Source organism: Rhamphochromis sp. 'chilingali' (genome assembly GCF_963969265.1).
Source record: "Rhamphochromis sp. 'chilingali' genome assembly, chromosome: 13".
Classification (NCBI taxonomy): domain Eukaryota; kingdom Metazoa; phylum Chordata; class Actinopteri; order Cichliformes; family Cichlidae; genus Rhamphochromis; species Rhamphochromis sp. 'chilingali'.
The window spans coordinates 28151947-28175591 of record NC_137940.1 but is presented as its reverse complement, the minus strand read 5'-3'; the positions used below and the strand labels follow the sequence as shown (position 1 = coordinate 28175591).

Here is a 23645-nt window from a genome sequence, read left to right as displayed (position 1 = left end):
AGGGTGTGGAAGATGGCGAATGGGGAGGTTTTGGACCGTATAGTGGAGTCACATTACTCCCCTGCAGCTCTGCTCTACCTGTCACATAAGCACTTTGAGGACTCGACACAAAAGCCTGAGCCTTCACAACTTCAAATGCCTGCTTTGCTGGGGCAGATCAGAGGCATTGGAGGGATAAAGGAAAGAATAAAGGTGAAAAAAAAAGTGCCAGGCTTGCTCAATGTATATTCACAGGATCCCCGTCATGAATATCATTATCAGATTCTTGACTCTATTTCATCCACTACTCAGTCCTACAGTTTAGGGGGGGGGAAAGGGAAGGGGGGAGGTTCCATCTCGGCCCACTGAGAGCCAATGAGCTCGGTCAAGCTGCAGCAGAGAGTTGGAGGCCATTACTAAGAGAAAACAAACACAGACCTCTGGCCAGGCACATACAGCCCGGCCCAGACACCTGTGTCCCATTCACCAAACATATCCGGGCACTTAACACTCCACAGAGGGGGTAGGGTTGTGTTTGTGTTTTCAGGCTCGCACACCCCACTAAAGTTCCTTCAGTTTGGTTTCTTTACCCAAACAAGCCTCCCAGCCTCTCTGCAAGGACCGAACGCTCGCTGCCGTACGCTTTCCGCTGAGAGCGGCCAGCCGTTATGCCGCCTGACTGTCACAACTGACCCCTCTCGAAGCTGCGCCCTTTGAATAAAAACTGGCCAAAAACCTGGCAAAACAAAGCTCATTCATCCTGCTGTCATTTGCAGTCTCCAGCTGTCCTTCTGTCTAGGTACCCCAGCTGTGTCTGGACCAACCTCCGCCAACACCTGTCCTGCACAGACAGGGACAGCTACACACACACAGGCAGAGGCATATCTCTCTGCCACACAGGATGAATGAGAGACAGCAGGCTAGGCAGACGTGGCACCGCCTCGGATCAGTGGAGGGGTACGCGCGGAGCTGCCAGAAGCTAAACCTGGGGTCGGCACCGTCACAATTCTTTCCACCTCAGCAATTCAAAATGGAAAAGAGGCGTGTCATCAGCTGCGGTCACTTTGTAGCGCTGTATTCTCAGTGTCTCGGTATGATTTTATGAACTGATATGGAGATGACCCATAACCCTGAGGATGACTCACAGTTTCCAAACAAAGATGAAGGGGGAGGAAGAAAGCGGGACCGAGCTGTTTAGATGTATTAGCGGCCGTTTGCATGCTAGAATGTTTTGTTTGCTCTGAAGTCAAATACACTCGCAGATGGGAGCCGACTGGACACCAGATGACTTGCTGTGATGTGGTAAAATCGTCTGCTTTGGGGCCAAGAGATGGGAGAGAGGGAAAGAGAAGAGAACAGGGGCACTGGGCACCAGATGCCCTACAAAAGTCAATGCAGTCCTGGTGGGATGCCACCACTCTGGCGCGGTCGACTCTCAAGCAACTGGACGGAGAACAGAAAAGAGCGTGCCACAGATCTGCCTGCTCTTATGTTGTATTGCCGTCCCAACGAACAACAACTATCATGACAGGCTAACAAAGGAAAACTAAAACCTCTACCTGACTTTGCGTAGGTGTTCACTGCCTGCTTTTTTTTTTTTTTTTCACAGTATCACGGCTCATCGTGACAGCGCTGTAAACATAAACTCGAGTTGGCAAACAGAGAACACGGGTTGCCTGACAGCGTGAGGTCAAAGCTGTGATCTTGTTTAGGCTCGAGGAAGAGCCGTCAAACAGCATGAACACAGGCCTGAGCACTGCAAAATACAGTACAGACACTGATTACACTGTCAGTTATCTGTAAATTGGTACACTTAAGTACATCTAATGCAACCTGCTACACCTCCTTTTGTGAAGGTCACAATTTGTGCGCATGTTAGCAGCTGTAGTCCGTAGTGCTCCCGAATTTGGAAAGGTTATTCTAAATTTATTCTCACTTCATGATTAAGAAAAAAATGATGGAGCTTGTACTTGTGTGACACGTGTGGTCTTTGCTTTTTGTGAAAGCTACTTCATTGAGTCCGTTTCACACTTGGTGGGTGGATTACTGGGACCCAAAACAATGCAGTGCAGAGACTGAAGTAGTTTCCATGGCCTGTAGTCAGACAAACATAAAAGGGAAGTACTTTATAATGACAGCATGAGACTACATTAGGGGTGGTGCAAGTAATCAACGCAATCAAAGCCCGGACAATGCATTCCAGTGGAGAACAAGCTGCAGCTTAAACTCACCCATGATCACTTATAGTGAGTACTAAGACAGAGACCCAACAACGTGACGCTCTACAAGCACTGCAAATTGAAAATGGCTTATCACAAGTACGACTGCTACGCGCAGGCACTTGAAGAAAAAGCATCCAAGAGTGCTTTGTCAAGACTGCAGCAAGCGCAAGACACAGTATTGTTTACTTTGTGTCCTCATCCAAGCACGGTACATTACGATTATAAACACGAGAAACCCTTCTGTTAGTAGCAGACGCGTTAAAATTGATTTCGAGAAAATGGCCTGAATGAACGACTGTTGGTAGAGGATGTAAATCATTTCTGTTATTTCCCTTGCCCACAGATTATTTTAACTGCACATTACTCCGACTAATGAAATTAATCTATGTCATAACAATTTGGTTATGACAACAATCATCCGAGTAAAATTTTTTTTAAATATAAATCAAGGAGAGGGCTGCTGTAACGTAAAGTAATTCAATTAATCAATGTGTCACAGCAATACTTTTGAATTTCAGGACCAGTACTTTTCTAATTAGGCGTCCTATTTATTAGGGCTAATATAATAGTATTATTATTAATGTGCTAACAGGGCAGGTAGTGAAATTAGGTGAAGATTAAATAACTGACATGCAGTATTCAGGTGGGGAAATACATATTAACCTTTGGAACAACTGTTATATTAATTGACTTATTAAAAAATAATCATTAGATTAATTTTAAAAAAGTGTAATTATTAAGTGGTGCCCCATATTATATTCACATGCATGAAAAGCAGTGGTCAAATGTATATTTGGTATATGGCACTGCTTAACAATTTACTAGTTATTAGTTATGCAATTTTGCAAATCTTGCAAAATTCCACTTAAACCTTAAATTCTCCTACTGCCTGTTCCTCAGTGACATACATGCAAATAGATGAACTTTTCTATTTAGAGTAAGGGATGGATGCTATTTGCAACTAAACTGTATACAGACTGAGACATGCATGCGTGAGAGCGTGCACACATGCCAGTTCGACAGTAGGTGAGAGTATGTTTGTGGTATGCGTAGTGCAGTCACACACGGCCGGGGCCACGGCAACTGAATAAACACAACCACCCTCATCCCCGCCTCCACCACCACGCCAACTACCGTTACCTATCTTCCCTCAAAGTTCATGTAAATGAGCTTTAAGCACCAAACCTATAGTTTAAAATATAATCATCATTGATTTCTAGTGTAATATGTAAGACGGGCTTAAAATTTAAAATACCTGGATGCGTTAAAAGCATTTCTTAAAGCAACACCGAGACAAATCACTGACAGATCTCTAACTCAGTTGGAAAAAAAAAAAGAGCAAACCAAACATCTAAATGGACAAAGGAGGGAAAAAAATCTAATCATATCCGATGACTGATAGCACTTATGATGAGGATGGGGGGGTTAAAATATCCGGCGGTGAAGTGGTGCGTTCCCATTACGGCATCTCTCCATCTCTGAAAATGGCTTCATTAACAGGCCTGTGCCGAGAGCTCCCTCGCCGAGCGTACGAACGCGCAGTACCCCGAGGGTCCACCGGAAAGGCTGAGGTGAAGTCCATTAACACCCGACAGCTTGTTTTTTGACCACTAAATAAAACAAGATACTTTTTCTCTGTCTGCAGTATAAATAGCCTTTAGCTTAGGGGCTGGAGAGCACGAAAACTCTCCACTCGAAGTAGAAAATTAAACCCATTGATTTAGTGCTGTTGATCTGGAGGAAAGTGAAGATGTAAAAACCCGTACGAAGAGCAAGGTCACGCAATATTCAGAAGCCCGTGGACCTGAGAAACAGCTTCTTATCAAAATTTATACAGAGGGTAGCCAAACGAGGCTCTTTTGTTATTCATTAGAAGCAATTTAACAGCCAATCTTTGTTCAGTGTAACTCCCGCTGTGGGCCTAATCAGAGCACAACTGATGTTTTTCCTACTACGTCATTCATTCATTGTATCTTTTTCTGGATGAGCATGTCAACTAAAGAGATGTAAAGGTCTCTATCTTAGCAGTGGTAAGGGGAAATGGGTGTGATAAAAAAAAAAAAAAACCCTGTTCCCTGCCATATCTCATGACCTGTCTTGCTTTTCTGGCATTCATTCTGACCCCTCAGGCAACTAGAGCCGGCTACCTCGAAGCCCATGACATAGGTCTTAATTTCCCAGCACTTACACTCCAGTCATGTGTCATTTGATGAAACACAACACCCCAGTTACCATTATTTGTCTGGATACAGGATCCTCTGGAATGTATCGGATTCCTGCCTCAGGGGGTATGCACCTCGGAAACATGGTCCTACCTCCACCAGCGACTCTCTTCCACCCTCCTCCCCCAACCCCCTCCGCTTTCCATTCAGTAAAATTCCACTAGAGGCCTGCTTGATTCGCACTGCCTCATCGCCGATCAGCCTAGCACGCATCACAATAGAGGAACAGTTTATTGTATTGAGGGCAGTTTTCCTCCTTTGCGTCACACTGCCAGCTAAAGAGTAAACATCACGCTGAACTCTACCTTTTGTGCAACCAAAGTTGAAGCCAGGTCACACTGCCATCTGTGCATGAAAGCAGGTCCCGGAGCTCTTAATGAAATTCAAATAGAAAAAAAACGATTTTGTGCTCTGGTGCAACAAGGGTCACAACATATCTCCCCCTCCCCAGAGAGCAACAGTTATACCATGCGGTACTTGGGCTGGTAGTACGGAGTATCTCTGAGTCACTGGCCGGCGTAATTCAGTCTAGGGAATTATGACAGTGGAAAATCATTTCCCCGGGCCGGGGATGGGAGGCCATGGCTAATCGTTCAGTAATCTGATCTGCCTGCATACTGTAGCATTCAGCTAGCCTCGCCAGCCACTCGCACATGTGGACACCCCTACCGCCTGCCAACTGTCTGGATGGACGCTAGCGCCATTCAAAGACAACTCTCCAGGTTTTCCCGAGGATTACAGATGATATCGGATCATTTGCTAATACTCGGTTGTGCTGCGCTGTCTGAAATGTATTTACTTTTCTCCTGCTCTCCAATACGCCTCATGGTAGCCCAGCCTAAGCCCAAAAATGCCACCTCCACATTCCGGGACAGAAAAGACACTTAAACGCAATCTACTTTTTAGAGGCTACAGTGGCGCAATCTGCCTCTCGAACTCTGGCTTATTAATCCAAAAGCTTCATTTTAATGAGGGAACATCTGACTTTGTCTGTCAGACAGCAGGCTCTAGCTGGGTTTACGTCGAATTGCAGATTCCAGTATCTTGTGGAGCTAGTGGTGTTGTAGTAATATGTGAATAAAAACCATAGGGAGCAGCTCTGTGGCACAAAGCAGTGCTTATAACCAGCAGAGAAGGTTGAGGGTTGTTGGGGGGGGAGTTGAGTTTGGAAAGATGCCTGGCTTCGGCCTCACACTAAAGAGAGGTCTGCCCCCCACACACAGAGTGGAGCTACAAGGAGCAGTGACATGGAAAAATACAAGCGCTGGCAAGTTGTTGGGCCCTGCAGCTCCCAACAATTACTGCACATAGCTTTAAATGTGATGATAGTTACTGCTTACAATTAAATTTACATCCACCTCTACAAGGAGATAAGCAACGACGAAGGGCTGGAGCCTCTGATCGACAGCCGATCTCCCTCTGTTCCCTGTTAAAACCTTAAAATCTACAATGACATACTGCCTGTGATCATGCCTCATTCTGATAAACGCTCAAGACGCGCCTCGGTGACGCGATCTGTCATACAGCATCATACCCGCGCTATTTTATCAACCTGCGTGTATGTGTGTGTGTGTGCGCGCGTGTAGGCATTGTAGCCCTGCTGCGCTGTTTCACAGGTATATCTAAGTGAAAAGATGTTGATATATGATCAAATGGATGCGGCAGCAGTGGCAGCCTTCATCAGTTGAAAGCGCTAGATCACAGCATGGTTGGCAGCCAGTGGGAGCAGTCAGATGGAGGGTTAGAACAACCAGACAAACAGTTGGCACGGATAAATAGAACACAACTTAGGATCTGGCTTTCCACAAAATTTTGACAAACAAATGACAGCAACCTCACTCCTTAAAAAAATATAATCTGAAAATGGAATAAGCCCCACTTTTTTTTTCTCTCTCTCTCTCTCCACAGATGCAGGGTGGGACATTTGATAAACAACACATGGCTTGGGAATAGCAAAAAAGGAAAAGAAAAAAAAGTTAAGCAATGGTCAAATGAATCTCTTGATACATAAAATCAGCAGGGCACTGCTTTTCACTTGCAAAAATTTGCTCTGCAGCTGAGGCAAAATGCAGGGAAAGTCCTTGTGACTTTGCCAAATACATTCTGAGCGTGAGTCACTGTTCTTTAGTAATCTCTTAGTCACTTGAGGTGCACACTTCCATGCTCCAACGCCCCAAGGCAACAGATTTCAGGCAGGTCTGGACTGCCTACCCCCCTTTTTTCTCTCTTTTCTTTTTTTTTTTTTTAAGTGTTTATAGTTTTTAACGGATGCGGTGCTTGGTGGAGGCATGCATTTGCTCTATTTTACGCCAGACAAGAGCAACAAAGCAGGCTCACAGAGAGAAGACACAAATCGTATCTGAGCCTTCCTTCTGTGCATGGCTGGAGCCCTTTTACAACAACCACCAAGCCACATGTAAACATATCAGAACCGGGTGCCTTTCTCGTGCATTTGAAAATGTCCCACTTTCTCAGAATACAAAAAACCCCTCATCTGGTTAATAATTTGACCTAATCAGCTTCACATTATTAGTTGTAAACAGTTAGTAAATTAGAAAAATCAATAAACAAACACCAGCATTTAGATGACTCCTACAGGTATCTGATAAATCCCATAATAACAGCTTTGAACAAGCAAGTTTCAAGAAAAAAATATGATCACCTAAATCAAATGAAGTCATATTAAAGCACTAGTTACACTCCCGTGCTAATCTTTTGTCCACCTCTGCCACGCGCAGCAGACACTCGCATAAATCTGTTATTTTACGCACACTATCATTCGCCTTTTTAACCACAGCACTGTAACAGGTCTGCTGTTAACACTGCGGCCGGATAGCGCAAACTTATGGGAGGGCGATAATTTCCTAACACCGTGCACACTGAGCCACAAAGTTGTAGAAAGCAGTTCTGCTCGGTGCCGAGCTGTGCCGTCTGGTCCCCTCGATAAAGGAATTCCCGTGAAAATCACGGAGCGGTTCTATCCTGAGCACAAACTTCCACCCGACGCGCTCCACGACAATAACGTTAGCCCCTCGATCACCGCTGCTACGTGGACGAGCGTGAAATCTGTGCCGAGGGGCCGCCACCATAATAACAACGCCGGGGCTTTATGTTCCCAGCTAGTGGGCAGAGAGAGAAAGAGAGGGAGATCAGGCCGAAAAAAAACTGGCCTCATCTCCGTCTGCGCCAGACAACTAGCCTGGCCTGGGGAGACCGAGCGACGAGGCTTTCGGTCGCCTACCAAATAGCAAAAACACCGCGACGCTCCGTGCGGTCGTGTCGATTTTCACTCACCTTGTCCGTATGTGACGACGCACGAATGTTGTGCACAGGAGGCCGGCCGGGTTGAATGTGGTGATTTAAGCGCGCCGGGCTCACGTCGTCTCGGTTTGCTGTCGGCCGTGATGTGGAAGCGGGCAGAGCGGACTCGGCTGGGAGAAATCGGGAAATGTGAGAAAGACCCTGTCTCCTGCAGCTCTGTGCACAGGCAGTAGCCCATAACTGTCGTCAGGAGGCGCCAGCGCGGCGCATTTTTCCTCCTTCTGATAGTTCTGATAGTTCTGATAGTTCTGATAGTTCTGATAGTTCTGATAGGAGTTCTGTAGCTTGCATGCATGCAAGCTACAGAACTCCTCAAAGAAATCACTGTGCGATCTTGTTCCTGCAGGAGATTACTGCGGGAGCGTCCCTGATCGACAATGCGGAGATTATTTGTCTTCTTGTGCTTCCACATTTGTCGAAAACTATTACAATTGCACTTAAAAGTTTTTGATATATTTTTTTAGGAAAAGGGGTAGTTGAGGGAAAGGAATGCTATGCGCACAAGGAGCCAACATTTAGGTCATTTAACCGGTTTTGCATCAGTCTCTGTTTCCTTATAAGAAGCACTTACACAGTGTTGAGTCATAGTGGCTTTATCACTGCATTACTACAGTTATCCTTTCACACTACGGTATTTTCATTATCTTGTGAAGGATATGTCTAATGGAATACTTGTATTTGCAACCATAGTCTTGGTGATGCTTAATAATACAAAACATTTCACAGCAAACATCAATATCTTTGAATCATCTGCAATAAAACTGGTGACGACGGTCCATAATAGCCTAAATAACAACCAACTGTCTGTCGTGTCATGTGCCAAACAGATTCACACAGTATCAAGGCGATGACTTCTTGAAGCAGCTCTGTAACACGAAGCATCTGAGATGCGGCAGCACACCTACACGTCCTCTGACCTTGTGACTCTTGCAGTTGGTGATTTTAATTACAGGCCGGTTAATCCGAGACAAAGCCGTTCTTCAAAACAACTGGCTCACATGATCAAGGAGAAAGGGTCAGAAAACTCATTAGGACAAAAGGGCTGTGCCCAAAAGGTTTGCTTTGTTGTGCTATAGGGCAAGAGACTGTCTGTTCACCCCATTTGAAGAAAAACAACAGGACAAGGCCAGTGGAAATTTCTGCTCCCCTATTATGTAAATATGATTACTCAAACCCTCAATCATTAACAAATGGAGCCACCTATCTGATAGAATTCAACCAGTTTACACTTGAAATCCTAAATCTAGGTAAGAGATCAAAAGAAAAAGGACAACATGGGGATTTTCCACTTGGAGGTGATCATAAAGAATCCCAGACGCTTCATCTTGACTTGCTAAAGGGCAGCTGCATGCTGCCAGTGCTCCAGACCTCCATCTAATCCCTGCCCTCTGACTCCACAACCTCTCTGACCTTAAATAAACATTAGGGACTTAGTTGCCATCTGTAATCTTCAACATCCTTTGGCCCACTAATTGGAGTTTCACACCGCAAAGACACCCTGACCTGAATCAGAGCAGGTGGATAGACAAACTGTGTGTGTGTGTGTGTGTGTGTGTGTGTGTGTGTGTGTGTGTGTGTGTGTGTGTGTGTGTGTGTGTGTGTGTGTGTCGAGGACACAATTGGCCTACACGAGCTCTCACACATCAACCAAGCAGTCTGTCTGTCTTCTGTTTTTCCCTGTCTCCGGAAATAGCGCTTTACAGCCTTTGTTTACAACAAATATCTCTGTATCAGCACCTCAGTTAAGCAAATAAAGCATTAAAGTCATTTTAAACCTCCCCACAGGCTGTAAGCCATATCATATTAGGTCACTGATTTTTTTTAAGACATACTCAAAAAACACCAGTTGCGTTTTCTGTTTTTGGGGTAAATTAATATTATACACCTTCACAATTAACAGTTCGTGTCATAGAGCCAAAGGGAAAAGCACACAACAAAAACACACTCAGGTTTACACCCAAGGTGCAGATGGACGAGTCGGGGTTAGTATTTCTACTATACTGACAGTTATTCTCTGATATTTACGTTCCCATTTTATTTTATCGTAAACCTGATAGTTTCTTGAAATAGAGCGACATCCTTAGGTGAAACGTGGCTATCTGGCCCGCGGTGCATTGTGGGCTTTTGTAGTCTCGCAGACTACACAAGATTCCCACATCCCGCTAAACGAAACACATCCTCAAACTGACTCCTGATAGAACACATCCTAGACTTAAAAGTAAAAACAATAGTCAATTTAAAAATGTGTCGCCTTTCGCCCAGTGTAGAGCGAGGTCTGCAGGGTTGCCAGTTCTGCAGTTTTCCCGGAACTGGGCTACAGTTAAAATGCTGCAGGGTAAAAATTATTGGTTAAGTAGACACATTTCGAAGGAACTTACATGTACATCTATAAATACAAATTCATTTTTGAAATGAAACAATGCATACATGACTAAGCAGTTATATACATGTTTACATATCCCAGCAAACTGGTTCTAGTTCACATGTCATCCACTTACAGGTACTCTCTGCCAGCCGCTGCCTGTACCGCTACCAGCGTTGGCTGATGTGGGCGCCAGTTTTGATTGGCTATTGGGGTGGTTTTTCACGCACAGACCTGGCAACCCGTTCCGGTTGATCCACAGTCTGCAAAATGGCGACTTCCCTAGGCTCCAACACTTACAACAGACAGAACTGGGAAGACGCGGTACGTTTTATTGGGGTTATATGTTGCCGAGTGGTTTCAATGATTGAAGCACATTATGTTACGTTTCATTTCACGAGTTAATATAATCGCGAAACACGCTAGCTTTTTATTAAACTAGTCAGTTTTCTCGATAGTTAGCCTTCCGCTAGCTAGCGGTAGCTAGTTGTAGAAGCGTGGCTGCTAGCTTCATTAGCTCACCTGTGTACATTATTGCTTTCGATATTTTACATTAGTTCATGGAACATACCTTTTTCCACTGGATCCAACGAGACCATATTATAGAGTGTAGTAAAAACGACAGTGACTGAGCTTACAGCTATCATTGCTAACGTAACCTAACCCTGCGCTGTGTGATAGTTAACTGGCTGCACCTATAAAGGCCAGCACTAGCAGGCTAACAATGCTAAAACGATGGTAGGCGGGTGAAAATTTGCTTATATAAATGAATATGAGGAAACGAAAAAAGCCACATCATCCTGGGTGGAACCGCTCTAAGTGACACTGAAAAAACGAACCTTCTTGTTAGGCAGGTTTGACAGCGGCGAAAATATTAGAGAAAATTTAGTCTAAAAATAAAGTCTTTACACTACTGGGTAAATTCAACAGCGACTGATTGTTATATAAGGTCACAAACAGACCAGTCCTTAGTTGGAAACAAAAAACGTGTTTGTGACCTACCTAAACATTACTTACCCTATAAGGCAACAAATCAGTTTCCCTTATTGAGCTATGACACCACAGGGCATTTATCCAATGTTGGTTTTGTTAAGATGCTAGTCTATAAACTTTGCAACCCTAGATTATGTAGATGTCGCTTCAGCCATAAGATCTGCCTATATTTAGATGTTTGGCTGATGCTGTCTGTGAGACGGATTAGGGCAAGGCCGTTTTCAGCACCCAGCACTTGGACTGAAACAGCATCCTTTAACAGATGGCAAAATAGGTCCCATAGCACGTCTTGTATTCAGTCTTACCTGTACGTGTGCCAAGGTGCTCACAGCAGAAGGTGAAGCAGAGATGGGGAGCCAAGTCGGTCTGTTGAATAACTTAATTCAAGGAATTGTTGGATAAACCGAAGATTACAGTGCTTGATTTTCACGGTTCTTCTTTCTCCTCAGGATTTTCCAATTTTGTGTCAGACATGTTTAGGAGAAAATCCTTACATTCGTATGGTGAGTGAGCATCCCTGTGCTTTCATAGCAAATTCAAAACTATTTGCTTGTAGTGTTAATACCAGCAAATGTGCAAGTCCAAATATGGTCATGCTTTGTTTTACAGACCAAGGAAAAATATGGGAAAGAATGCAAGGTATGTTTTTTTTGTTTTTGTTTGGGGGGGGTGCCTTAACTGTTTAAATTGTACATATTTAGCCCACATTGTACAGGCCTTTTTGATGCATGACAATAAAGGGCTATTCTATTCTAATACGTCGCTCTCCGCCTATCAGATCTGTGCTCGGCCCTTTACAGTGTTCCGATGGTGTCCAGGAACACGGATGCGTTTCAAAAAGACAGAAGTCTGTCAGACCTGCAGTAAAATGAAAAATGTTTGTCAGACATGTCTGCTGGACCTGGAGTATGGTGAGTCTCCTCTGGGTTTTGTCGCTGTGCAGATTTCATGAGCTCCTCATTTATATAGTTCTGAGCGTAACCCTCCTGTCATATCTTGTGTTTGACAGGTTTGCCTATCCAAGTCCGAGACACTGGACTCTCCGTTAAAGATGAGGTTCCTCGGTCAGATGTGAATAAAGAGTACTACACACAGAACATGGAGAGAGAGGTAAGCTCCTTTCTCATGACTGCAGTATGATTTTTTTGTTTGTTTGTTTTGGTTTGGGTTTGTTTATTTTTTAAGTTGTTATGCTTGCACAGTGATAACAGTCTTTACTGGTCCAATGTCTGATCCAGTGGTTTTTTTTCAAGCAAACATAAGAGAGATTTTCCATCCATCATGCCTCTCTGGACTTCTTTGTTTACAGATAGCCAATTCCGATGGCACTCGGCCAGTGGGCCAGCTTGGTAAGGCTCCAAGTTCTAGTGATATGTTGCTGAAGTTGGCTCGGACCACACCATATTACAAGAGGAACCGGCCACACATCTGCTCCTTCTGGGTCAAGGGAGAGTGTAAGAGAGGGGAGGAATGTCCCTACAGGTGAGTGCCATGATGCTAGTCTCCATGGAGCTGATTCTTTCTTTTGATATCAGCTCACATATATTAAGACATCGCTATGGGTTAGTTGAAGTTTCATATCATATTTATTGTTTTTCTGTTGCCCTCTTTACACAGGCATGAGAAGCCCACAGATCCTGATGACCCTCTAGCAGACCAAAACATAAAGGATCGTTACTATGGCATCAATGACCCAGTGGCTGACAAATTACTAAAGCGGGCTTCAACTATGCCCCGACTGGACCCACCAGAGGACAAATCCATCACCACTCTCTACATTGGGGGGTTGGGAGACACTGTTACAGATGGAGACCTCAAGTAAGCATTTCTGTTTCATAATGACCTCTTTTACAGCTTGCTGTGATAATTTATTGTTATGCCTCGATGCCCGGGACAGCTGTGGCTGGAGGCATTGTGTTTTTGGCTGTCTATTCATCCATCTGTTCCATTCCTATCTTATCTCTCTCATCACTATTTAAATCAGGCACAAACAAAGATGAGCTGGTTAGAATAATACAAAATACAAATGTCTAATTATACTAAAATGATCATAGCGTATGTATCTTTGCATGCTCCTTATCGCCTCCAACACAAGTGCACTAATCTTGATGAAACTTTGTATAAACATTGCCTAGGGCCCTGTGAGTGCCGACATTTATATGGCCTATAGGAATATTTTATAGAAATCCCACAGTCGTTTATTGTTGTACATTTGACAGTTCAATTGAGCGGTGCAGTGTCAGAATAGAATGTTGCCACAATATAATGTATCATAGCATTACACTGTAATGATCGTAGCATATGTATATTTGTTCCTTCTCCGCGATGCATAGCAAGGGCGTTTGGCAGTAATACAAAATGCTGATGGGATGTTCTACGAGAGCAATTTGCTGACTTTTACTCAAAGAAATAAGTCAGGAAAAGAAGAAGAGATTGTGGTCATATGTCACGTTTGGTCAGATTCTAAATTGGTAACACTTATCTTTCGTGCCTGCTTAATAAACTCTTCTAAAGCTTCCGCTACATGTATTATTAGGCTAGACAGCTGTTGTTGCCGGCTAGAGGGTTACAGCCACAAGCGGATATTGTTATTTCTACTTACTGCAACACAGCAAAATTTACAAAGTATTTTTATTTCACTATTTTGTGTCATTGCAGGAGTCACTTCTACCAGTTTGGTGAAATCCGAACCATTACCATAGTCCAAAGGCAGCAGTGCGCTTTCATCCAGTTTGCCACGCGGCAGTCAGCTGAAACGGCTGCTGAAAAGTCCTTCAACAAACTCATTATTAACGGACGAAGACTCACTGTCAAGTGGGGAAGGTAAGAATCCGATCAAAAGTTAAACATTGTCCAGCTTTGTGAATATTAAGAGCAACACCAGAAGGTACTGAATCCATTAAAGGGGGCTCATAACAATGTAAATTACAAAACATCATTTTGCAATCTGATTTATAAGCTTAACTCCCATAAACCCCCACCAAGGAGAGCCATTTAGGTAAAGATGTCAATTTTAAAAGTGATAATTTGCCATGTTTAAAGGTAATGCCCTGACATAATGCTTGACTCAAAGTGGAAATGTAGAAAGAGTTTAATCAAATTATGTCAGGCAGGAGGCTTAAAATTGATTTTGTCCTGGATGGTGAATGTTGCAGTGTCATTAGTCATTGTTTGACTTGTGCTGTGTGCCCATTTAGGTCCCAGGCAGCAAGAGGAAAGGAGGGAATCAAAGATGGTGTCAGTGAGATGGGTACCAGACTTGATCCTGTGCCTGGACTGCCTGGAGGTGAGTCTCGAAGAGTGTGAGGATGTGTGTGTGTGTGTGTGTGTGCATGAAGAACATTTAGAGTTGTTCTTGCGGCGCTGAGCATTTGTGGTAGGTGTGTATGGGCAGGATTTCAGCTGTGCTTGATTTAGGGTTGAAAATGTTCCTTATTTATCTTATACTGAGCTATTCAGTTCATCATCTGTCCCACACCAGTCATTTTAGCTTTTCTCCCTTAAACCTTCAGTTCTGTACTGACACTGGTGGGGAATAGAGTCACTGCAGAGGGGAAAAAAAGCTGAGTGAATGTGACTTTTGGAGTAAAGCAAAGAGTCTGCCGTTCCTTTTTTTCAGTGTTTCAAGGTAGTTGCACTTTAGAGCACAAATAAGATTGTGTGCAGCTCCACACAACCTTGGAGGAAGTTGCCACATTTGCAGATTTCATGTGAATCCAAGTGGAACGGACACTTCATCTGCTGTGACTGCGTATGTACTGCAGCTCAGGTTCAGCTGTCAGACACAGCGAGCAGAGGAGAAAGCGAGCTGTTGCATGCTGTTTGATGTCTGCATCTAATTCTTATTTGTTGTTTTACAAACTCTCAATTAACTCATTCACTGCCAGCCATTGGCAGTGAATGAGTTAAACCCATTGACTCATTCACTGCCATTGACGGCTATAGACGTCAATGGCAGTGAATGAGTTAATATGAAATCTGTGCGTGTAGAATTGGGCTAATTTGGCAAAATCGGACATAAAAACATCTTGCTGGCCTGTTGCCATTTCCTGTTTAGTTTCTAAAACTTTGCTCTTCTTTGCACTAGCTCTGCCTCCACCGCCAGCTCTAGATGAAGAGCCTCCTGCCAACTACTTCAACCTTGACCCCAGCTCCTCTCCTGCTGTCATGAACATTGCATTACCCCCACCTCCAGGCATCAATCCACCTCCTCCAGGTAAAATTATGACTTATTAATGTGTATTTTATAGTATAGTTTATGAATTTTTTTTTTTTTTTTTAAAGGCATCAGTCTTGGTTTAGTCACTTACATAGGTGTACACAGTTTGTAATTGTAGATACTTAGCATGTTTATTTCCTTTGCTCCCTTAGGCTTTGGCCCTCCAATGTTTCACCACATGGGTCCCATGGCCCCGCCTATGCCCCCTCCAATGAGCATGAGACCTCCAGGTCAAATCCACTACCCCTCTCAGGATCCTCAGCGCATGGGTGCCCATGCTGCACATGGAGCACGTCATGGCGATTAGCAGTCAGAGGGAAGTCGTGCTGTTATTAGATGTCGCTCTTCTCCTTGTATTCAACCTGGTCAGGACACATTGCAAACTGGCGGTGAACCCAAAGGCAACGTCTGGGAGCAGGACATCGCATAGAAAACAGTCGGGTTTTTTTTGTTATGTTTTTTTTTTAAATACTCCACCTGCAGAGCAGTGAATGATGTGAAGAAGCACCATCTGTGTTTGGAGAGACGACAACCAGGATCTTGCAAGTTGTCAAAAAGTAGCCAAAACGGCATCTGAACACCGGAGCCTAACGTTTTAAAAGACTTTAAAAACAAGAGCGCTGACCACACGGGTTTCAAAGCCTCCTGTGGTAGGAACCATTGTGTGTGTATATATAAAATGTTTTTCCTTAGGTTAAACTTGTATTTGTCACATTGTGTGTAGTATAACGTGCAGTTAGATTCTGTTAATTTCAGTTGACTTTTTTATCTGACATCATCTGACTTACTTTATTGTAAGGCTTTCTTTGAATATTGTTTTCATTTGTCATTAAAACGGCTAACTTTTTCCATCCATCGTCTCTGTGTGCATTATTCATCATTACTTGTATAACGGCGTCTGGCAGCTTCTGATTAATAGAGAAGATGTAAAGCTGCAGAGTGAAGGGAAAGGAGAGGGCAGGCAGACATTGAGACATTGATGGGATCAGATACTGCTCGAGGTGACAAACAGGAACAATAGGTAGGACTGATCAGCCTGTGGCAGCATTGTCCTGGACTTGACTGAGTGTGTAATGAACTTGGGAGTTCGCCTCAGCTCATCAATCCACTCGGCAGTAGAAAACCACTTTGTATATCATGCAGGAGTACTTTTTTTCTTCTTCTTCTCCCCTGCGGTGCTTTAGGATTAACAGAGGGTTCGTCTTTGTAGGAGGAGAAGAGCGATCATAGGCCAGAGTTTCAGTCTTTAGCTTCTTTTAGTCTGTCAGCTTCTCTTCATAGTTCATTAGATTCAGGGCAGTAATCGGGTCCCCATCCCCTGGGTGCTCTGTTGAAGTTGGGGCGACGGCACATGCGGTCCAGAGCGATGCCAGGAAGTTGCTGGGATTCTACAGCCTCAAAGCTGATCACCGGGATCACCCGTTTGCTTGCCACAGCGCCCCCAAATGGCATTGGAGATCTGAGAAACAAAGAAGAGTCTTTTGTGGTTAAGTAAACACTTTATGGTGGAACATTACCTAGAAGTGTTAGCTTACACTCCTTCCCTTAAAGCAGGTGTCTTTCACATGATACCTAATATGAATTTGGAAGTCCCTGCTCTAAACAGAAGGCTCTTTTAACGGTTAAAAAAAAAAAACCCCTAACAGGCATTGGGGGTGAACTTGACCTCCTTTACTAACACTGCTGCTCTCACTGTTAGAGTTCAGATTTAATTAAGCCTTCATAATAACTGTAAGTGTGTAAAAAGATCCTTCCACATTGGCTTCAGTTTCAACCTGGCTGTCAGAATTTATTTATCTGACAGCTTCAAGTGAGTAAAGCCAGTTGGTCTTTCATATATTCTCCGTTTATCCGTCTGCCCAAGCGTAACCTTTGTCCTGCCCTCGCTTGTGTGATGCAATTCCTTGTGTGCCATGAGAGACGTGATTCTCTTTCGTGTGCTGGTTTGTCCTGTGGGGCCATTTAAAAGCTTGCAACCCCTCAGTAGATCGTTTTTCAAGAGCCAGTGTTCAAAATAGCCATCACAGATACGTCACTCCTAAGGAAGTGCAAGCCAGACACTGGATTAATTTTCAAACCATGGAAACATGGAGCGGAGCCGACGGGAAGATATGATAGTGATGGATAAGGTGGTGAAGTCATCTGTGGGACTATTTGTAGAACTGTGGGCTTCTAACAGACTAAGATTTACCACTTTTTGATTTATTTGGGGTGAAAGGGCAGATTTACCTGTTGAAGCACCTGTAGTTGGAAGCCTGTAGTCTTTGTGGGGGCTGGGGCAGCTGAGTATTGAGGGTGTTCAGGAGCTCCTCATTGTCTCCCAAAGCTTCCATCCATGGTGAGCAGTAGGATTTGGGGATTACCGTCATGTTGAACTTCTCACGAGGAATTTCCTTCAGAGGGCCGGAATACCCTGACATGAGCAAAAATGTAGTATCAGCGGCTAAAAATAGCACACCGCTTTGGGCAAAGAGAAAAGTTTGACTTCAGTTGTGAGTGTGTGCTAAATTCTATGTAAATGAGCTCAACTAAAAAAAACTCAAAACCCACTAGATAAAAATCATAAAAGCTCTCCTTATTAAAGCAGACACAGATCTAATATGAATATGTTTGATATCACCCCTGTCAATAGGAAATAGGAACTACAGTAATTAGATCTCAGTGTGAATCCCTGATAATAAACACTGTCAGTCAGAGTGTAAGCGGTGCCTTCTGTTGGGGCAAATACACAACAGCACTCGGCAAAGATGCTCACACTTAATTGCTTTCTACAAACTGCCAACTCTCCTGGCACCAATAACCATCAAACAAATCCATGTGCCCGATGCATTTCCAAAACAAAGGTGAGCACTTGCAAACCAGAGTGTGCTACAATGACCATGCATTGCTCAAGCGTTTCCTCTATCCAGGCACTGGCATTGCAACGAGCAAGTCTCATGGCTTGTGCTTTTGGCAGTCCTTGGCAATCCTTTCATTGTCGTGTATTACCTGGAGCCAGGACATCAGGACTGCCCTTCTTTGCTACAGTCTTCTGAAGGTTCATGACCAGGCTATGCTTACCAGGGATGGAGAAAGCCTGGTTCTCTTTTCCTGCCTGCACCTCTTGGATGACTTGCTGGGTAGGAATGGGCTCCGCATAAACCTAGGAAAGATACTGGGTTAATTTACTTATTACTTTCCTAACAAGTTTCCTTGTTGTGATGCTGATATGGCAGTAATTCTTCATGATGTGAGGTAAAGTGGCCTCTTGCTGTACTACAAATTGCACAAGGGCTAAGAAAATGCTTTTTTGCTATTAATCGTAACTGTTCGATCCATGTAGCACACTAAGCTGTTACAAGAGAGTATACACATGAGAAACAGTTTCCTAATCTCTCACTTTCTTACATTACTGGTGTTGGCAGCACTCTCTACTGTGAATCTCTCAGCCCTCTTCTGTCTCTCCTGAAACATGCGAGAACCCCGATTAGAGAGAAGGTTGAGCTCCTCCATCATCACGTCTTTTGGAACGCTAATCTTCTTCCCCAGGTTCAAACCTTGTGCAAAACAGGATACACAAAGAGATACTCATGTTTTAAAAACTGATTACACGTGGCATTTTTTAAGTTACAGCTCATACTACAGAAAATAATTTGCTTCAAGATTTTGTGCAGTGAGGCAGCGTGGATGTGACCCTCCATAAATACTTTTAGCTGTTGGTGCTAATTAATGATGGCAGCAACTTGCAGACGTTTGGAAGGAGAAGGGCAGTAACAACAGGCTATTAAGGACCTTTGGCAAATCATAAAGTTCCCTCTGGTCCTCTTATTTCTGTCAACATTAAACAGCTGAGAGGGACTTATATATAAAAGTAAAAGCATGGGAAGCCTCACTTAGTTGGTATCCTCAGAGCTTTTGCTCAGGGTCTCTTCTTGTGTGATATCCCGGCACTGTGGAGGGTCTCAAATAACCTCAAGGTGATGTCAAGAGGTGTGTAATGTCTGTTGTGGTCCAAGGTTGCATGGGTAACCGGCATATAAATAGGCTCTTTGGATGAAAGACTTGTGTAAGAGCGGCTCTCTTACTTGCACATGATAAGTGTTCGGGGAGGTTTGGGCATGTGCCATCCTGGAGGAGCTGTCTTTGATCAGCTTGTGTAAAATTCAGTGGTGGGAGTCACATTTTGCTGAGTTTAGGAGACTTAGTTTCAAAGTGTAGCTGGCGGCCAAAACTGGAAAACAAACAGTGCAAATGGGATGGTCCCCACTGGAATGTGCAGAGAATTTCAACAGCACTTTGGCCTGCCGGGGATTTCAGTATACTACAGTTCATTTCTCTCCAGGCAGTGGGCCAGCATGTGCTGATGTTTGGCTCAGTTCAATCTGCTGGTCCCAGATATGCTATATGTCACATGGGACATGGGCTCATATCCACACGTTATTTTATGGAATATGAGGAACTGTGATCCTGCATGAGGAAGTTAAGAGTAGAAGGTATGTGAGGGTGATACAAGACCTGCATGAGAACAGTGAGAGATTGGTGAAGTGTGTGGTAGGAGTGACAGAAGGGTTCAAGGTGGGAGTGGGATTACTTTCAGCCCCTTCCTTTTTGCAATGATTGATGGAAAAAAAAATGGCGCTGGCAAAGGTCGGCAGCCTTAACCCAATTTCCTTCGGGGTCAACCTTCAGGATCAATAGAGTTTTATTGAATTGAATTGAATGGACGGGCTGACAAATGAGATCGGACACAAGTTTTTGTGGACTATGATGTTTGCAGAAGATATCTGTAGTGAGAATAGCAAACAGATGGGAGAGAGCCTGGAGATGCGGAGGTATGCTCTGGAGAGAAGAGGAATGAAAGTCAGTAGAAGCAAGACAGAAATCATGAGTGTGAATGAGAGGGACAGAGGTGGAAAGGTGAAGATGCAAGGAGTGTATGCAGTAAAGGTGGATGAGTTTAAATATCTGGGGTGATCCAAAGCAATGGACAGTGCACAAGAGAGGTGAAGAAGAGAGTGCAGACAGGGTGGAGTGGGTGGAGATGAGTGTTAGGGGTGGATTTGTGACAGAAGGGAAAGGGAAGGTTTTTAAGATGGTAGTGAGACCTGCTATGAGGTATGGTTTGGAGATGGTGTCTCTGACAAAAAGACAGAAGGTGGTGCTGAAGATCTTAAGACTTTCATTGGGAGTGACCAGGATGTACAAGATTCGAATGAGTCGTATAGAAGAGGGATAGTGGAGAAATGATGCTGAATATAGAGGCACGAGAAAAAAAAACACAGAGAAGATGGATGTAGTGAAGGAGGACATGCAGAGAGCCTCTGTGAGAGATAATGGGATAAAGGTAGATGATCTAAAGGGACCAACTAAAAGAAGAAGTAGACCAACGTGCATAAAAGCATTGAAACTAATATGCAAATGTTTTGTACACATATGTCAGTTCTATTTCCTGATGCCCTGACATAGGCAGTAATAAAACAAAGCATCTAAAATACACTTACCTCCCCTGACTTCCTTAGACAGACCCATAGTCTGCAACAACCTCTGCTTAGTCATGTGATTCACGTCTGACTGCATCATCATTCACAGCTTCCTCTAAGGAACACATACATTTTCATCATCAGTATAAGGGCTAATGTGTAATTTCTCCCATATAACATAAACACAGAATCTTTCTAATCTGTCTTTCTTTCTTTCTGATTTAGTGACATTTTATAATTAGATATTTTTATATCACTGATGTTGATAAAACTTAGCTATGCCACCCCTCACCCATATGCCACAAATCCTTAGTAATGTAACCCAGTACTTAAAGAAAAATGTTTGGATTCTGTGTAAAATGTAAGAAATACAGATTACAAAAAATTACAAAAGATCGAAAACCAATTTCTTAAACGAGAAACTGAATTTTTTTTTCATACTGAATATGTTAAGTAGAGAATTATCTTTTGGTCAGATGGATTATAAACAACTTCTTGCACAAATTCTCTGCATCCTGTGGGTTAAAAAAGAAAGGGACTATCCAGCTTAGAGGTGGAAAGCACCTACCTGCAAATTGCAGAGACTATTCATATTATGCAAATCTGGAGAGGCATTATTGATGCTGAACGTTATACACAGGCATCGGAACATACAGTTGGGTTCATAAATATTTGGACAATCACACAACGCTTGTAGCTGTGTCTCTGTACACCAAAATAGATTTGAAATCACACAGTCAAGATGTGATTGAAGTGCAACTTTAATTCAAGGGGTTCTATAAAAGTATGGCATTAACTTTCAAGGAATCGCAGCCAATTTTATAAACAGTCCTCAAAAATAATTGGGCAAAGTAACATACATACAAATATAAGGATTGTCTATTTTAAGAAAATACCAATTGTACTAATTTGGCTACTTCAGATCTTTAATATTTAATTTGCCACAGAATAACAACAGAGATAGGCCTCACCTGGTCAAGAACCTGCTTGTAAATCAAAATCCAATTACTTATGATCCTCTGAAAATGCGGGACTGTGTTTAAAAACGCCTGTGATTCCCAAAGAGTTCATGTATTTTTTTAAACCCCTCAAATTAAAGCCTAAAGGCTACACTATAGTCACATGACTGTCTGATCATAAATCCACTGTGGTGGTGCACAGAGGCAAAATTACGAAAAGAGAAGGTCTTAATTATTTTACTAAAACTAAACCATATTCATAAGATCATGACTGTAAAGTTAAAGACTCTGGGCTCTAAACTTGGGTGCCTGCAGTCCGGGCCTGTCAGTCACTGAGAGCGTTTGGTGCACCATGAAACCCAAATTATGACAAGGGAGACCGCAAACCGTTAAGTAGCTGAAATCGTATATCAAGTGAGTACAAGAAAATAATAAACTTGGTCAATAAAGTCCTCAAACCCTTACAGGCTGTCTGTCGCCTGTAGAAAAGTTAAAAAAAACCCCCAACCAACCAAAAAAACAAAAAACTGTATAAAAACAGTATAAAAAACAGTTTTTGTCAAAACAAAGTTAAAAATTAATAAAATCATGTCAGTGTTTACATTTAATCTGCACTCATTTCACATACATATAGTCAATGATGATTTGCACTGCATCACCATACTCTTTTTTAAAAGGTGGCCCAGCTTTCTTTGAAAAAAATGTATATTCTGCAGATTTTTTTTGGTACACACGTACTCCGGTCATGGGTCTAAACAAAACGGGCAGATTACTTCTTTACAATGAAAATAAAAATATTCACTTAGCTGTTCAGTCATGCTTCTGATAAACAGTCATTTATGAATCCTGTGTCTTATGTCACTCCTTATTTGGATGATACAAAGGTTTGCACTCCCCTTATTTTAGTCCTTACCTGCTTCTCTTGCTTCTGCTGGCTGCCTGTTTGCCGGGTGTTGGAGCTGGTTGGGGTGTTTGTGTGGTTTGTTCTTTTACTGTTGCTGGGATGCTTCCACGCTCCACTCTGACACTCCTCAGCACAGAGGGAGCAGTCTGTATAAAACTCATCCCAAGATGCCTCCAGTGCTTACCTCACTGAGTTTATTTTAGCAGAGGGGTAAGAGGGCGAGGATGGATCGAGGGAGTATTTGAGGAGGAGGGGTGGCACTAGCGATTTAGGGAAAGGGACGAGCACAAAGATTTACATCCTGACCTCAAGCTTCTGTGATGATAAAAATCGGATCCCTTCAGCGTGTGTGTTTGATGACAGCAGCTGTCCAGACACTTGCGCACTGAGGCCAAGCCCCCAGCCTCCCCCGTTGCAAACTTGGACACTAGAACGCGGTTTTGGAGAAAGAGCTTCAGGACTGATCCGAGGTTGTGGCTCTGAATCTAGTTTGGTTGTTCTTTGAGTTTCTAGAGGTGGGAGATCTTTAGCTGAGTTATTCGGCTGTGTAAATGATCACAGTAAGCAACCATGCAATACTTTTACTATCTGGATTTAATTTATTTGTTGGTTTACCAACTGCAGAGAAACTCCAATAGTGACTTGTGCATAAATACTTTTTGCCTTGCACAATGCGTAATGACCTTTAACTTTATTTTTGGATGCCCTTTTTGAACTAAAGTTAATTTTATCATGCAGTTTTTCTTCCCCCCCCAAATTGATTCATTGAGCTCAGCAGGAGTCTGGAGGGGGGGAAAACCATTTTCTTTATCCCTGCTGAGATTGGATATCGATTTTGCACCTGCCCTGCTCCACAATACCACTATCTCCCAGTGGGAAGCCTCCCAGCCTGAAAGAAAATGTGAAGTCATCCCGAGTCACAGAAAATCAGCTGCAAACAAACAATAAAAGCTGAAGAGTTTCTGCCCATTAAAGGTTTATTTAAGAGTGTTTGTTTAGTAGAAA

The 23645-nt window shown here is 43.2% G+C and overlaps 3 protein-coding genes across 4 annotated transcripts in view; 1 reads left to right on the top strand and 2 right to left on the bottom strand.

Annotated features, from left to right (window-relative positions):
• The window catches only part of LOC308408387 (bifunctional heparan sulfate N-deacetylase/N-sulfotransferase 1-like), a 51205-nt gene extending 40943 nt beyond the window's left edge, over positions 1–10262 (bottom strand). Inside the window, exon 1 of one of the 2 annotated variants that reach the window (XM_080900591.1) lies at positions 10243–10262. The gene's annotated coding sequence lies outside the window, so the exon portion shown is untranslated. Of the gene's footprint in view, positions 1–7717; positions 7894–10242 lie in introns of those variants that run through there. The other variant, XM_080900590.1, reaches the window with a different exon arrangement.
• Positions 10263–10355: 93 nt separating this feature from the next.
• On the top strand, positions 10356–16171 carry rbm22 (RNA binding motif protein 22). Its single transcript, XM_080900592.1, has 11 exons — positions 10356–10430; positions 11549–11602; positions 11709–11738; positions 11878–12010; positions 12109–12209; positions 12409–12581; positions 12717–12917; positions 13758–13922; positions 14297–14385; positions 15187–15315; positions 15471–16171. The coding sequence occupies exons 1-11, from the start codon at positions 10377–10379 to the stop codon at positions 15623–15625; spliced, it is 1284 nt and encodes a 427-aa protein (XP_080756718.1). The 5' UTR covers positions 10356–10376; the 3' UTR covers positions 15626–16171.
• On the bottom strand, positions 16165–22754 carry LOC308408389 (myozenin-2-like). Its single transcript, XM_080900593.1, has 6 exons — positions 22650–22754; positions 20799–20892; positions 18706–18854; positions 18379–18460; positions 17548–17731; positions 16165–16777 (listed from the first exon to the last, which is right to left on the bottom strand). Exons 2-6 carry the CDS (start codon positions 20878–20880, stop codon positions 16594–16596), a joined length of 681 nt encoding a protein of 226 aa, XP_080756719.1. The 5' UTR covers positions 20881–20892; positions 22650–22754; the 3' UTR covers positions 16165–16593.
• Between the last annotated feature and the right edge of the window lie 891 nt (positions 22755–23645).

What these genes read in the sequence shown, in the direction of transcription:
- rbm22 (XM_080900592.1), top strand. Translation starts at nt 10,377, where the DNA reads ATGGCGACTTCCCTAGGCTCCAACACTTACAACAGACAGAACTGGGAA. An exon ending in GACAGAACTGGGAAGACGCG is followed by an intron (nt 10,431 to 11,548) that starts GTACGTTTTATT and finishes CTTTCTCCTCAG; the next exon opens with GATTTTCCAATTTTGTGTCA. An exon ending in GTTACAGATGGAGACCTCAA is followed by an intron (nt 12,918 to 13,757) that starts GTAAGCATTTCT and finishes GTGTCATTGCAG; the next exon opens with GAGTCACTTCTACCAGTTTG.
- LOC308408389 (XM_080900593.1), bottom strand. Translation starts at nt 20,880, where the DNA reads ATGATGATGCAGTCAGACGTGAATCACATGACTAAGCAGAGGTTGTTG. An exon ending in GTCTAAGGAAGTCAGGGGAG is followed by an intron (nt 18,855 to 20,798) that starts GTAAGTGTATTT and finishes GTTTTGCACAAG; the next exon opens with GTTTGAACCTGGGGAAGAAG. An exon ending in GTGCTGCCAACACCAGTAAT is followed by an intron (nt 18,461 to 18,705) that starts GTAAGAAAGTGA and finishes TATCTTTCCTAG; the next exon opens with GTTTATGCGGAGCCCATTCC.